This window comes from Pyrus communis, chromosome 11 (genome assembly GCF_963583255.1).
Source record: "Pyrus communis chromosome 11, drPyrComm1.1, whole genome shotgun sequence".
NCBI lineage: Eukaryota > Viridiplantae > Streptophyta > Magnoliopsida > Rosales > Rosaceae > Pyrus > Pyrus communis.
Genome location: NC_084813.1, coordinates 22,249,453 through 22,265,533, shown reverse-complemented (window position 1 = coordinate 22,265,533; position 16,081 = coordinate 22,249,453). Strand labels below are relative to the sequence as shown.

Sequence of the window (16,081 nt, the reverse complement as noted above, 5' to 3'; positions counted from 1 at the left end):
AGAATGTGTTTCTTAAAAAGAGTAATGTCAGAGATACCAAAGTTTTAATCAAAATTTTGTAAAGCAAATAATGTGGTTATTGATGATTGAATTATTAGTCAAGTGCTGATTAACGTGCTTATTTTCCATTTGTGATACATAATTTGGTTTACAAATTTGGCCTCCCTTACATTTTTGTTTTTAAGAATAATATTAAAGAGACCAAATTTTTAAACCAAATGATGTGTAACCAATAAAAATAAGCACGTTAATTGACACTTAGTTAATAATCCAATAATCTATAACCACACCATTTAATTTGCAAATTTGGTTTCCTTAACATTACTCTTTTTTTAAGGGTAATGCTAAGGAGACCAATTTCGAAACTAAATTTTCGAAACCAAATGTTGTGGACGTTAATGATTGAATTATTACTTAAATGTTGATTAACGTGTTTATTTTCTATTGGTGACACATCATTTGATTTGCAAATTTAGTTTAAAATTTTAGTCTTCCTAACATTATTAATAATAATAAAATATGCAAAGTTTGTTTATATAGAGAGTACTCTTAGGGTGCGTTTGTTGTACTGTACTATCTCGGACTGGACTAACTTCAGGGACTAAGCTGGACTGGCTTAGACTAGACTAAATTGGACTAGCTTAGTGAAGCGTTTGGTGCAGTATCGGACTAAACTACAAACTAATTATTTTTTTTATTATTTATTTACTTTTGCGTTTAAAATAAACAAAACAACAAATATTAAAATATTATTTGTCGTTATTTAACTTCTAAAAACCTAATTAATGTTTCATTTGCTGCCTTTACTTTTATTTTAGAAGAACAACCTTTATTTTTTTGAAGAACAGACCGATATTTCCAAAGCAAATCCTCTATGCTTCTTCATTCCTCTCCGCCTCCTGCCTCCTGCCTCTTCACTTCCTCTCACAAAATCGGTTGCAAATCTTAAAGTCAAAACACATAGCAAGAAAGAGATTGAAGGAGGCGAGGTGCATGTGTGATTGGCTCAAAGGTAGAAGATGAGGGTTGGATTTGGTTTGGGTTTTCTGGGTGAAATTTTCAAGCTCATCCCACTGCAAATTTTTTTTTGGTTTTCTGGGTTACCTGGATTCGAATTTTGGGAGTTGGATCTGGTTCTGAAAAGGGAACCTTGGGAAATTTTGTTGCTTTTTTGTTTCGGATTTGGCAGGATCTGGGTTTGAAATGGGTTGTGGGACGCGAGGAAGAGGTAGATTGGAGGACGAAGCGGGTAGGAGTGAAGCGGAGTAGAGTGGTCTTAGCAGTCCGCCCGATTTTGGGGGGTCTCGCTAAGACCCTGTAGCGAAGCTGTTAGTCGAACTCAGTCGAGGCGAGTCTCATTAAACGTAGTCTCCGAGTGAAACAAACACCGGATTACAGTCTAGTCTAGTCCAAGGAAGTTTAGTGAAGCCAAACAAACGGGCCCTTAGAGATAAAAAGTTAAGCAGAAAGTTAAACAGAGTAGCTAAAATAATTCTTTTAACATTGTTCTAGTTTAAGAAAAATTTAGAGCTTCTCTTGAAGATGCTCTAAGATCAAGTGTGTGTGTGTGAGAGAGTAGGGTAGAATTTCAATGCACCCACATGAAATCTGAGTTTTTTTATTATTTATTTATTAACAAACAATACTATTTACATTAAAAAAAAAAGATCAATTTAATTTCACAATAAACTAGTAATAATATGGTTCAATTATGTATACATATGACCTTTTATTACAACGGTGAAAATGTATTGAACTTTTACATGATAGTGTAGGTTTAAACTCTATCGTTAATTAATCTAATATTTAATCTAACAAAATCTCACGTTTAACAAAATAAAAATAAAAAAAACTATTCACGACAAATTGGAAAATTAGAAAAGGTGGCCTTTTTCGAAACTCAAAAAACTATTCCCGATGTATTGGAAAATTAAAAAAGGTGGCCTTTTTCGAAACTCAAAAAACTATTCCCGACGTATTGGAAAATTAAAAAAGTGGCCTTTTTCGGATAATGATCCCCGTTGGATCCTTATCCTAGAGATCCCGTGATCTCATCCGTTCATCATACATCGTGCGATCAGAAATCATTTCAAAATATAAAATTAAATTTAAATAATATTTAACAAAAATTAATTTCACGATATACGATAAACGGATGAGATCATTTGAATCCTAAAAAAAATCCGGCTTTTTCGCCTTTTTCGCCTTTTTCTTACAAGAAGCCCGGCGGCGCCTTCCAACGTCAAAGTCAAATTTAATTCATACAACCAAAGCTATTATTATATTCTTCCACTACCTGCAAAAAAAAAAAAATTAATTGGACTTCATGTTTTTCAATCTCCCAAATTTCTGAGTCAAAACCCTAATCTCAATCCCTCCTAATGTTCTCACTACTTTTACTTCAGTGTTTGCATAGCTAAGATTCCTGAACTTCCAAGAAAGTATGACCACTCAAAGTCTCTTCACTGCAAATTCAATTCACACTAAACCTTCATCATCCCCACACACAAAAGGTAAACTCTTGAGCACTTTTGGTTTCTGGGATTCGAATTTCAGCTGATTTTCAACTACTTGATTGATAAACAAAAGTTATGGCTGCTAAAAATTAATCTGAAGTTATGTTGCTGCTGAAAATATGGAATCTTTGCATGGATTTGTGGAAAGATCATATATTGGATCGGTGATTCGATTGTATGAATATTATTTTTTGTAGAAGCGATATTCGACTTTTATGCTTATACAACGCACGCTTTATGACCAATCAAACATAAAAATGGAATGAGCTAAATTTCATCGACCTTTCAGCGGTTGAGTTAACTCTAGTGTTATTAACGATGTTTCAGTATTGCTTTCTTGGTATTTCCTCTAACTACTTGTATTTCTTCAGTTGAGAAGAAATGGCTTGGATTTATTGCACTTGATAGAAAGCCTATGCATCTGAGGCTTTCAAATGGCTGTAGAGCAAGAGCATCTCTCAATGCCGATTCGAAGTCAATTGAAATCCCTCGACAGTGGTATAACTTGATTGCAGACCTTCCTGTAAAACCACCTCCTCCATTGCATCCCAAGACTTTTGAACCGATTAAACCTGAAGATTTGTCTCCTCTATTTCCCGATGAGTTGATTAAGCAGGAGGCAAGCAACGAAAGATTCATAGATATCCCAGATGAAGTTCGTGATGTATACAAGCTTTGGCGCCCATCACCTCTCATTAGGTTTGTTGAGCTAGCATGCCTAACAACTTCGTTTTTTCTGTAACTTATTCTTCCTGTAAAATTGTTGGAAGTGTCTTATCATTTCAGTTGTATATAGGGCCAAGAGGTTGGAGAAGCTTCTTGACACACCCGCCAGAATTTACTACAAGTATGAAGGTGTCAGCCCGGCTGGATCACACAAGCCCAACTCTGCAGTTCCACAAGTGTGGTATAATGCACAAGAAGGAATCAAGAAGATCGTGACAGAAACGGGAGCTGGCCAATGGGGAAGTGCATTGGCTTTTGCTTGCACCTTATTTGATGTTGAGTGTGAGGTAACAAAACCTTAACCTTTAAATTGCCTTTTTGCATACTCACACACCGAAGCACGCATATGAATTTTATGATGCCACTCACATTATTCTTGCCTGGCGTCAAAATTGGTTCAAGCAAAACATATTGAGTTATGCCATACTTCTCTGCCAAAACATTAGTTTTCATCATTATAATTCATGCATGTCTCACTTATTCTAAGTATTTATAGGTGTGGCAAGTGCGTGCATCTTTTGATCAGAAACCATATCGCAGATTGATGATGCAAACTTGGGGTGCAAAGGTATACCCATCTCCATCCACCCTAACCGAAGCAGGTAGAAAAATCCTTCAAATCGATCCATCCAGCCCCGGAAGTTTGGGAATAGCTATTTCTGAAGCCGTGGAGATTGCAGCTATGAATGGTGATACTAAATACTGTCTAGGAAGTGTTCTCAACCATGTTTTGCTTCACCAGACAGTAATAGGAGAGGAGTGTCTAAAACAAATGGAGGCGATAGGTGAAGTCCCGGATGTTATCATAGGATGTACTGGTGGAGGATCCAATTTTGCAGGGCTCAGTTTCCCATTCATCAGGGAGAAGCTGAAAGGGAAAATGAACCCTGTAATTAGAGCAGTTGAACCCGCAGCATGTCCTTCGTTAACTAAAGGCGTATACGCATATGATTATGGCGATACAGCGGGGATGACTCCACTAATGAAGATGCATACGCTTGGGCACGACTTCATCCCTGACCCAATTCATGCTGGTAATTACTTACTGGCTCTCTCAGAGCTTTATCAACTCATTGAAATTTACTTATTCATGTTCAACTTTGCCCTATTTATTAAACAGGGGGATTGCGCTACCATGGTATGTCACCGTTAATCTCACACGTCTACGAACTGGGTTACATGGAAGCAATTTCAATTCCCCAGATTGAGTGCTTTCAAGGTAATTCAACTTTACTTTCCATGGTATACGAACCAACTTTGGAGCTATGAATGTGGAAAGTGATTGTTGCACACCCTTTTCTCCTCACGTAACTCCTTGGTATCTATTGTGTTCGGATTGAATACTGAAGAACAACAAAGGGACATGGATGTTTAAAAGGAGAAAAAGATTTTGCGAAAATCACTTCCCATGAATGTATATGCTTGGCGTGTGGTAGTGAAGTTATAGAATTCGATTATGGTTCTAACTTCTGTGCGTGTTCCATTGCAGGTGCTATAAAATTTGCTAGAACCGAAGGATTGATACCAGCGCCAGAGCCAACACATGCCATTGCTGCCACCATCAGGGAAGCTCAGAAATGTCAAGAGACCGGAGAAGCCAAAGTGATTCTCACAGCAATGTGTGGGCATGGACATTTTGATTTGCCAGCTTATGAGAATTATCTGCAAGGAAATCTGGTGGACTTGTCATTTGAAGAGGAGAAGATTCAAGCATCATTGGCTAGTGTTCCTAAAGTAGGTGGCTGAGGCTACCAACAAGTAAAAATCCTGCATTGGATGTAATTTGGCATGCATCGGATGTTGTTAACAACGAGGGAACTTCAAACTTTTTTTATTATTGAAAAGAGAAGGATAACTGTTTCCAAAAAAAAAAAAAAAAAAAAAAAAAAGAGAGAAGGATAACTGGTCAAGTATATGTATCAGATCTCATCAAACTGGAGGATATTCGAACTTCAAGCTTCTACCAGTATTTTTTTTTTTCAAGAGGTATTCATCAATTTACCCTCCTGAATCTGTAAGGATTGGTCAATTTCCTCCCTTAACTTTAATTTTGGTCAATTTCCCCTCTCAACTCTTATAAATAGTCAATTTCCTCTCTTAACTTTAATTTTGGCCAATTTCCCTCTCAACTCTCATAATTAGTCAATTTACATCCTACTATTAATTTTTTTAATTTTCCATCTATTCTTCCGTTAAGTAGATATTAGTATGACTGCCTTTAAAGGGCGAAAAAGTCATTTTTCCTATGGCTTCTATCTTCTTCCTTTTCTTCGAACTTTTTCTTGTTCTTCCTTTTCTCCAAGCCGAGCCCGTGACAGCCGCCAACACCTCCCTCCTCCATTGTTTGCAGCCCAGTCCATTTGATATGCTGCTTTTGCAGTTTGCAGCTGCCCACACCCCGTTGCCTCCTCCCTCGACCTCGTCTACCTCTGTTAAGGTGTAGGGAAACCTACTTAACGGGAAAATGACAGTAGGGTGCAAATTGAAAAAATGATAGTAGGGTGCAAATTGAAATTTTTTTTTTTTGCTTTTTAAATGCAATCATGCGGATACCTACTTAATAGAAGAATAGATGGAAAATTAAAAAAATTAAGAATAGAGTGCAAATTGACCAATTATGAGAGTTGAGAGAGGAATTGACTAATTATGAAGTGGGAAATTGGTCAAAATTAAAGTTGAGAGCGAAAATTGACCAATGATCACAAATTCAGAAGGTAAATTGATGAATACCTCTTTTTTCAATATCAACACTAGATTTGATCAAACTTGACAATATTTTAAACTACTGTAACTTGTAAACAAAGAAATTTGCTTTTCAGCGCAATGGGTGTGCACTGGCTCAACATACTGACTGCACATCTGACAGAGGACTAAAATTTTATGGTGGGAATCATTTGAAGCCCATTGGACTATCTAACAATTTTGGGAGGAATAATTCGGCCCTTCAAATTTAGGGCAGGCCTTTTATTTTAATTTTTTGTTGATCAAGTGTCCAAGAAAAATAGAGTAGAATTTTTCATCTCCTATTCTCATCCCTTTTGTTCATCTTTTCTCACATATTATTTTTATAAAAAAAATTAATATGAGATGTTGACGTAACTAAATCTTAACTGTTCAAATAAGAGAAGAAGAAAGAAAAAAGAGATTAGAAAGGAAGAGAATCATTTTTCCAAAAAAATACAATATTTTTCACACGTATTTTCACTCTACACGTAATCTTGTTAACTTTTGAGTATTGCTTTTGCTCTAATTTATTCTCTTTGAGGGACAAAATTAAAAAAAAAAAAAAAATGCTGTGAAAAGTAAAAAGGGTGCCAAAAAAAGTTGCAAGGTGATCTTCTCTTCTTGCTTCGTATAATCATTCTCTCTCTACTCTCTCACTAGGGCAGAGCAAGCACGAAAGGCACTTCAATTTTCGCCACAGAAGACCAAATTTTCTGTCAACCATTCATCAAGTAAGTATCACTTTCCCACTGGTTAATTTTTTCTTTCCCCAAATTTTCTCGAAAGCCAATCACTTTTAGGTCTGAATCGGAAACTTCACTTTGGGCGTGAGATTGGACGGATTCGAAATCAAGATCGATAACAGAAAGAAACCCGATTGTTGAAAGCAAACCAATTTTATAAATTCAAAGCAAAATGTTTGCGATTCTCATTGTGTGGTTTTGATTGTGCAGAAAAGTTTGTAATTTGTTAGGAAAGTTAGGGTGAATTCGGGAAAAATGGGAAGCAAAGGTCGAATTCCGCCGGCTCACATGCGTCGGCCGCTCTCCGGACCGGACCCATTTGGCCCGGGGATGCGGCCGCCCCATGGCGCCTATCCTCCGTTTGATATGTTACCTCCTCCACAAGTTATGGAGCAGAAGCTGGCTGCACAACATGTGGAGATGCAGAGGCTTGTGGTGGAGAACCAGAGGCTCGCCGCCACCCACGGAAGCCTGAGGCAAGAGCTGGCGGGTGCCCAACATGAGTTGCAGATATTACATGCCCAGATAGGAGCTATCAAGTCTGAGAGAGAACAGCAGATGAGTAGCCTTGTGGATAGTATAGCTAAGATGGAAGCTGACCTGAAGTCGGCTGAGCCTGTTAAGGCGGAGCTACAGAAGGCTCGAGCCGAGGCCCAGAGCTTGGTTGTTTCGAGGCAAGAACTCATCACCAAAGTGCAACAACTTGGGCAGGATCTTCAGAGGACTCATGCAGATGTGCAGCAGATTCCGGCTTTGGTTGCACAGCTTGATGGACTGAGGCAGGAATATCAGCTATGCAGGTTCGTGCTTATGTTCTATTTTTTTTGTAACTTCAAACTTCAATGCTTGTTGCGTATTTTCCGTTTTGAAAAACCAATTGACATTTTCTGTTGGTTGGAATTGTGCAGGGATACATATGACTATGAAAAGAGATTATACAGCAGCCACCTTGAATCACTTCAGGTCATGGAGAAGAACTATGTTACCATGGCTAGGGAGGTGGAAAAGCTCCGAGCAGAGTTACTGAATAATTCTAATGTTGATCGTAGAACTGGTAAATTTACTTCATTTTGTATTCGAGGACATTTGGATACCCTTGTTTATTGTTTACCTTGACCTTTAAATGCATTGTGGTTGGCTTCTCTGTGGCAATGAAATGTAGGTGCCCCATATTATGGAACCCCGGGAAATAATGAGAACGAGGCTACTGGGCAGGCTATAGGACAAAATGCTTTTGAAGATAGCTACGGTGTTCAACAGGTATGCGATCTTTCCGCATCTTGCCTTTTGTTAGCTTTTCATCTTATTCTTTTCGTTTATCCCTTACCATGTTAGTTGTTGAAGTCCCAGTTGTTTCAACTGGGATTGGCTGTTTGCAAGAGTATAGTGTGTGTTGGTGACATCAATGGCTTATTTGTCCACATGCTATTAACACAAGACTACTGCTTACCAATCAAAATAGATTATCATTATGTCAATACCACTGAAGCCTTTATGAAAATACTTCAAGCTCAGTTTTTCATTTTATGAATCATTAGTGCATGGATGCTAGAAATTGTGACAGTGGTTGTCAAAAATCTTTTATTTTTGCTTGCATTTTTCCCCAAAGTTATTCCTTGCCAGAAAGTAAATTAGAGTTAAAAGTATCTTTAGGAAAAGAATACGCAGGTGACAATCATACTGTGTTTTACCACTCCCCTTAGACCATCTTCAATGGTTGGGCTAAAGCCAAAGTTTTTAGCCCGGAAAATTTAGTTTTTAGCCCAGAAACAACTTTTTTGCTCCAATCGTTATGGCCTAAAATTTTAGCAAGGGATTATTAAAGAATGAACTTAGGCTATTTTTTTCTTAAATTAATTTTTTGTTTAAAAATAAATATGTAGACTATCGTAAATTAATTTTATGAACATTTTAATCTAAACAAAATTTAAATTCCAATAAATATTGAAAAATCACTAAATTTTCCACAAAACAAGCCTTCAACTTTCACCCATCTTTCAACCCTGGGCTAACTTTCAATTCACGAACCGTTCAACACCAAATTTTCAATTCACCAACCATTGAACACCAAACTTTCAACTTTCATCAACCGTTCAACACCAAACTTTCAATTTTCACCAACCGTTCAACTTTCATCAATCATCCTCTATATAAACATATGTTCAATATTTGTTGATCACACAACCTTTCAACCTTCAATCATCGTCTATATTCACCAATCTTTCAACTTTCAAAGAATTTTTGTTTCCCAAAAATCCTCAATATCTCATCAATGGGTGATAGAAGAAGGCGTAGCATGGCAATGCAGATGGCACAATACCAAGCAAGGATTGAGATTGAGGATGCGTAATTGTTCAACGCCGAAGCTGAACTTGTCAACTTGTTTATGCAATCTGAGCACCATGACGAATCTAGCCATCGTGGTTCCTCACAGGTCCACTTACGACCTCTAATATGCTCTCTTGCCATGTTGAACAATTTGGAAATGGAAAGAAATGGTAGAAAGATAAATTAGAAGAATTGTAGGAGAAAATTGAGTTTTGTGTGGATGATTGAACAAATACATAGGTATTTATAGAGTTTACATAGGTATTTAATTATATTTGATTTCAGCCGTTGGATTCAATAATATATAAATATAAAAAAAAAAAAAAAATTTGAATCTAGGCCGTTGGATGCAAGGCGGAACGTGGCCGATAGGCCCACATGGGTGGATCATTCGCGGTCGGAAGGCTCGCGCGTTAGGCGCGTTGGGGGTTGGGTTGGGCTGCGTTTGGCGCCCAAACGCTGAAAAGCAAACATTTCGGTGGGGCCCACACCAACTTTTGGGCTAAATTTTGGGCGGAATCTGGCCTCAATTCCCCATTTAGCTTTTACCCCAAAGTTTCCCCTTGGGTTGGACTGAGTTTGGGGGGAAATTTAAAGGGGAAATTTAGCCCATAGCCCACCATTGGAGTGAGTCTTACTATTGGAACACCAATACAACTTCAAATTAGCCGCAAAAATCAAATATTAAATTCAGTTCTGTATATCCATAGCCTTCGCTCTCTCAAAGCCAAACTGATAAGAATTTTGGTTGGGAATCTCGGTTGCACGTAACTTGATTAAAATTAGTACTATAGTAGGTGATTTGAAAAATAATCAAGAAGGTATGGCCTGTAAAACCTTGTTGAATGTGGCTGCTGATAAACTCTTAAGAAGTCTTGCTGTCCTGCTCAAATCATTTGTTTTCAGTTGAAACATATTTTCCTCACTGCCTCTAGAGTGATGCAAATGAATACTTATACGCTGTTACACTGTATAATGTATATCAGGGACGTGCCCCCTTCCCTCCTGCTACGGCTACGGCTGCGGCTGTTGCTGCTGGTGCTGGCGGTGCTGCTGCCACAGGGACTCCTCCATTGGTTGGAGCTCAATCTGGACCTCTTGGAAGGACTGGTTATGACGCACCAAGAGGGCCTGGTTATGATCCTTCAGGACCTGCTCATGATGCACAGAGAGGACCTGCTTATGATTCACAGAGAGGGCCTGCTTATGATCCACAGAGAGGACCCGCTTATGACGCACAGAGACCTGGATATGATGTACAGAGACCGGGTTACGAAGTGCAAAGAGTGCCTGGTTATGATCCAACCCGGGGTGTCAACTATGATACACAGTCTAGAGCTGCTGCTGGTGGTCCTCAAGGACATATGCCCACAGGCAATGTGCATTATGGTTCTGCAACAACACCACCGGCTCGTGGTGGGAGTGGGTACGAGGCACCACCACCTCGAGGACTGGGAGGGGGAAACCCTGTTCGAAGATGAGCTCAAGTCATCGAACCAAAAAATTCTCCAGAAACAGGGTAGTAGTTAGGATATCCAAAATTTCTCAAAATTTCCTCTGAATCTCCAATCATCTGCTACCTTGAATAACATGTATTTGTTGGGGCCTTTTCTGGTCTTCGGCTTTTTTCTTCGATTTTTCATGTATGGTTGGGGAACAAAAATTAACCGGGGTATTCTGCTATTAGTTGTGACACAGGCAACCGGATACGGTTTGTATTAGATATTCAAATGAGAAGAAAGATGTTTGCAGTCACATTTTAGTCTTTCCAGTTTCTACAATCATTCATGTTTGAGCAACTAAATTGGACCCAAACGAGAAGGGGAGCACAGATACTGCATGAAATCAAATGTACGTTAATGCCAAAAAGGGAAGTCAAATGTATAACAGAACTCTGATTTTCCGAGCCATATACCACAAATATGGGTTAGGTCAGCTTGCCACGATAGTGTTTGGGCCACCTTCCACCGGGGTTCAAATCGCTCACTCCCATAGATCGGGCTTCTGGCTATTGATGGCCGGCGACATGATTAATTGCTTAAAGCCTAAAAAACACTATAAGATCTATCAAAATTCTTCTTTTTAAAATAATATAAAACCAAATCTCTGTTAAATACAGAGTCTTATGTACTACAATAAAATCTTGAATAAATACAACTAAATTTTTGTGCAGTTTTATAAACTTCTCAAAAATTTTAAATGAATACTCATGAACTTCTTAAAAATCTTGATTAAATACCTCATAATTTAAAAACTCTTTTAAAAGTTTTTTGTTTTTTTTATTAGCACCCCATATAATGTTGAATGCATCATACATTAAAATTTAATATGACTTGTGTACCTTATTATGCAATGACAAATTTGACCTTATTAGGTTTTAAATATTAAAAAAAAATTCTAAATAAACCACAAATCACTTTTAACGTGTTATTTATCTTCTTCAACTATCAAAACCCTTCCACCCAGCATTGTTGAACAAAACCCTAAATAACGAAACTACAAACATGTTGATTGAGAAAAATTATTTTTGACAAATGAAACACGAAATCAATGTTTTTGGAAGCTTCACATGAGCTAAACTAAGAGGGTGCGACATGCGAGTATCATTTAGAGAATGCATCCCAAAGAAAGACAATTATTGGCGGATATGACATATTGAAATAGAACCAAAGAATCTGGTCTTTTCCAGCCATATATACTATTAACTTGGTAACACAATGGCACAATAACACACCTAAAAAAGAAGACAAAAAAAAAAAAAAAAGTAGAAGAAGAAAGATTTCGAATCAAAATTACGAAATGTTTATTAATACAAAAATGTTGATTGAGAAAATCTTTCAAATATAGCAGAAAAACCACTTAAATAAACCTAAATACCCTAAAAATTAAAACCAAATAACAAAACCCTATTGAATCATAATTTAAAAAAAAAATGAGAGACCACTATGTCAAAGGGTTCCCAGCCAATACCAATGAAATCAAAGATCTTAGTATAACTGAAATCTTGAAGGCTACTGACAATTTCATTGGTTTTGGATATTGGCTGATTTCATTGGTATTGGCCTTATGACATCGTGGTCTCTCATTTTTCTTAAATTCTGATTTAATAGGGTTTTGTTATTTGGTTTTAATTTTGAGGATATTTAAGTCTATTTAAGTGGTTTTTCTACTACATTTGAAATATTTTATAAAAAAAATGACATTAATGAAATTAGACGTTAAATTTTGGCTACTATTGATAAATACTCAAATAACACACAAGCTTAGAAAGATGAAAATGGATGCACTTCATAAAAGGTTCCTCCCTCATGGACATAGAGGCTCTAAGATATTTACAGGTCTAGACACCTTATAACTTACCCACAAATTTGGAGATACAATTCAATCTCATGGACAGAAAGCAGCAACTCTGCAAAATTTTCAGTTCGAAAAAGAAAACGAAATGAGATAAAAACCAATGTTTGTAAATGTGAGTGAAATGGTGATTAGTGACAAACCTTGGCACTGTCATTGGAACCCTGCTTTCTTGCATCGTGGTAAGGGCTGGTTTGGTATTGTTGTGCTTTGAAAAAAAATTGTTTCTGCTGTGTTGTGAGAATAAACTCATTTTTACTGCTTCACGTTTTCAACTTTTTTTTCACCCAAAACTGTGAAAATAAGCTGCTTTTAAGTGTTTATCAAACACCTTTTTGAGCTCAACTTTTTTTGATACTCACTTTTTATAAAAGCACCTCTGTACCAAATCAGTACTAAGTCGGCTAAGAAGGAGTATCTGTTAAGTTTTTGATAAAAGTTAGGGAATTGTTATTAGCACTCCAAAAATCTTATTCTACACTCCTCACAAGTGTATTTTTCTTTATAATTATAGAAAGTTTGGAATGCCAAATAAGATTTTTAGAATGCTAATAACAATTCCCAAAAGTTATAATATTAATTATTCTTATAAGATTAAGTTCATCCAAACTGAGAGGATAATGATTTTGATTCGTTTGAGTAATTAGCCTGAAAGTGATAATTATTACTACTAATCATTATCCTAGAAGTAATTAACCTAGGAACAGCTGGGTGGCTAGATTCATTTTATCAAAATTAAAAATAAGTACAATAAGATTTGAAGAATGTGGTGTGTATAGAAAATGTAAGGTGTATGTTTAAAATGTGGGATGTGAGATTATTATGAGCAAGTACGTGTGGTGTATGAAGATAATTTTTAATTAAAAAAGCAAATGTGAAGTGTATTAAGTATGTGGGGTTTATTCAATAATATGTGAAGTGTTAATATAATAAATCATTTAAAAATTTTATGAACTCTTTGTTTTTTTTTTTTTTTTTTTTTTTTGGTTGAGAACAAACAATAATATCTATACTAAGGGTAGAGATAAGCTTAGCCTCACAATGGACTAGCAATAATGTGGTATTCTTCCTCACTTGTACGTGAGAGGTTTTAGATTCGAATCTCGTGGATGACGAATCGATACCAAATTATGCTGCTCATTGTGTCGCTTAGCCGAACTCCATCTCCTCTTATTAATTAGGGCCATTTTACTTTTACTAAGTATGTGGGGTTAGGCTAAACCACACAATAGGTAGCCTAATTTGGTATCAAATTCACCATCTATGAGATTCAAACCTAAAACCTTTCACTTTCAAGTGAAGAGTAATACCAACAGACCGTAATATTTTTACTAATTTGTTTGTATTTTAATTTTTGTTTTGAAGAAAAATACAAAATAAATTATAGGACAGGAGCCATTCTTTTGAGCGGCCCATTAAGTAAAGGCAGGGCCGTCATCCGCGGCATTCATAAACGCTTCGCTTCTGCCGAAATTTCAAAATTTTCGAGTTGCCCGCCAAATCATTTTCATTGGCAGAACAACGCCACCCGCTTCGCCTCCCCCAATCTCCCAGTCAATCTCTCTCTCTCTCTCTCTCTCTCTCTCTCTCTCTCAACTTCAATTAAGCTCAATTCAAAGCATATTAGTATGATTATACCATTAGGATTCTTCTGAAGCTTCGTCAAGATCTAGTAATTCGAAAACCAGTAGATTTGGCTCGAAACTGTGTCGTTTTAAAAAGACCCAGTTTTTGAAGTGGTTGTTTGTTTGTGTATTTGCAGAGGCCATGGGGTCACCGATTCAGGGCATGGAATCCGTGATCGCGACCGTGAGCGGGTACCATGGCTCGGAGCGGTTCAACCTCATCAAGCTCATTTCTCGCGCCGGTGCGAGCTATGTCGGCGCGATGTCTCGATCGACCACTCACTTGGTTGGTTTTCTTCGAACCCGTTTCGATGTATTTTCTGTTCTAATTAGGCAATGTGATTGTATTTTGTGTTTATGGAGGCGTGTTGTTAATATTGGGTGATTAGGTGTGTTGGAAATTCGAAGGGAGGAAGTACGAACTGGCTAACAAGTTTGACATGAAAGTTGTCAACCACCGGTGGATTGAGGAGTGCATAAAGCAAGGAAAAAGAGTACCTGAGCGTCCTTACACTTTGAGATGGTATGGAAAAATTGCTTGACTTCCCCTTATTTTACATAATAATATGTAAGATTACATCTGGGTTGTTAGTATTTTTTAAGTTTAAGGTGTAAAAATGATTGCTTTCTTTGAAATTGAGACTCTGAATGGTGACGTGGTAGCTTCAGTGAGCTAATTAGGTGTCAACATTTCTTGGTTTGGGAACTCTTAGGTGTTAGCAATTAGGTGATTAAATCTGGGATTTAGCTGTTTGATAAATTGAGGTATTACTCTCGGATTAGTCCATCTTGTTGCTTGCCGCTGCCTAATTTATATTTTTGACTTACAAAGTAGATTTGTAATCAGGGACATACACTTCTTGGGTTTCAATTCTTTGCAGTGGACAGGAAGTCGGACCCTTACTCTTAGAACCTCCACCTGTTGTTACAGTGGATGAGTCATCGAAAAAATGGAATGCGCTTTCGGACAAATCAAATGGTTGTGATGACTTGGTAAAAATTATTGATTCGGACTGTGGAGCTTCTCGCCGTCATCTTTTGGCTGAATCACATCTTTTGGATGAGGTAGCTTCTGTAAAAATCTGTCTTTATCCCTCACACTCTTATTCTATGATAATGTTGTCTTGCATGTATGCTGCAGAATTCCTTTGTTGAAGCATTTCAGTTTTTCTCAGTTTGACAGACATGGAGGATCTGACTGTGCTTTTTCTATGTGAATTTTCTGTAGAATTTGTTTCCTGCGTTTAAAGAAAACAGCAGTTCTCATAAGGCAAAGCAGAAACATGTTGGACGGAATTCGAAGCAAGAACTGCGATCAAGTAGCAGGCACTGTCTTGAAGATCCTCCTCTAACTAGATCACTTAGGAGGGAGGTAATCGATTGAACTGAATTTTTGTGTCCCTTTTTTTACATTTATTTTTTCGTTCTTTTGCCTCTGGTGGTCTTCCCTTGTATATGTCTGTGGATAAGTTTTATGCATATAAATTAAGCTTCGCTTTTCTAAGTAATGTTCTGTAAGCGTTTAAATTTTCCAAATCGGATAATTGTGATTAATCGCTGCCATGATGCAATCTTAACGTCATTGTGTCTTTTACTCGCAGGAGAAGGTTCAAGAGTCTTCCACCCATTTGGTGAGAGCTAAAAGAAACATTTTCAGTGGTAAGGAAAGCAGCATGGCTGGAACTTCACGTAAAGGAAGGAAGCTTATAAAAAAGAATATTGATAGACATATGGTAGAATCGGAACTCTCAGAGTATGATCAAGAGTGCCACCCAACCAGATTTCAGAGTACATGTAATGATGTAATCACAGTCCTTTCTGATGATTCAGATGAAGAAAGAAATGATAATATACTGGAAACTGAAAGAGATACTGATAATGGCTTGTGCATTGGAAGAAGAATCAGAAATGGTCTGAAAGGTGTTGAGGAGGCTGATCGGAATCACCCATCTTCTTCCAAGCATCCAAATATTTCAGTTGAGGATGAACCAACTGCTCTGGAGGAAACTCCCCGAGATGAATGGTTTGAAGTTGAGAACTCAAAAGAGGAATCTGAAAGCAGATT

At 37.3% G+C, this 16,081-nt stretch overlaps 3 protein-coding genes across 3 annotated transcripts in view; all 3 read left to right on the top strand.

Moving 5' to 3' along the window:
• The first annotated feature begins 2,301 nt into the window (after window positions 1–2,301).
• Window positions 2,302–5,316, top strand: LOC137708585 (uncharacterized). Its single transcript, XM_068447698.1, has 6 exons — window positions 2,302–2,513; window positions 2,888–3,215; window positions 3,313–3,529; window positions 3,739–4,276; window positions 4,363–4,461; window positions 4,732–5,316. The coding sequence occupies exons 1-6, from the start codon at window positions 2,444–2,446 to the stop codon at window positions 4,986–4,988; spliced, it is 1,509 nt and encodes a 502-aa protein (XP_068303799.1). The 5' UTR covers window positions 2,302–2,443; the 3' UTR covers window positions 4,989–5,316.
• A 1,255-nt stretch (window positions 5,317–6,571) lies between these two features.
• LOC137708117 (protein FLX-like 2) lies at window positions 6,572–10,792 on the top strand. The gene is made up of 5 exons (XM_068447109.1): window positions 6,572–6,697; window positions 6,920–7,509; window positions 7,618–7,763; window positions 7,872–7,969; window positions 10,024–10,792. The coding sequence occupies exons 2-5, from the start codon at window positions 6,965–6,967 to the stop codon at window positions 10,516–10,518; spliced, it is 1,284 nt and encodes a 427-aa protein (XP_068303210.1). The 5' UTR covers window positions 6,572–6,697; window positions 6,920–6,964; the 3' UTR covers window positions 10,519–10,792.
• A 3,074-nt stretch (window positions 10,793–13,866) lies between these two features.
• The window catches only part of LOC137709216 (uncharacterized), a 3,563-nt gene continuing 1,348 nt past the window's right edge, over window positions 13,867–16,081 (top strand). Inside the window, exons 1-6 of the mRNA XM_068448317.1 lie at window positions 13,867–13,944; window positions 14,154–14,302; window positions 14,406–14,539; window positions 14,898–15,090; window positions 15,245–15,388; window positions 15,618–16,039. Coding sequence (XP_068304418.1) covers window positions 14,159–14,302; window positions 14,406–14,539; window positions 14,898–15,090; window positions 15,245–15,388; window positions 15,618–16,039 — 1,037 coding nt within the window. The 5' untranslated portion in view covers window positions 13,867–13,944; window positions 14,154–14,158. The remainder of the gene's footprint in view (window positions 13,945–14,153; window positions 14,303–14,405; window positions 14,540–14,897; window positions 15,091–15,244; window positions 15,389–15,617; window positions 16,040–16,081) is intronic.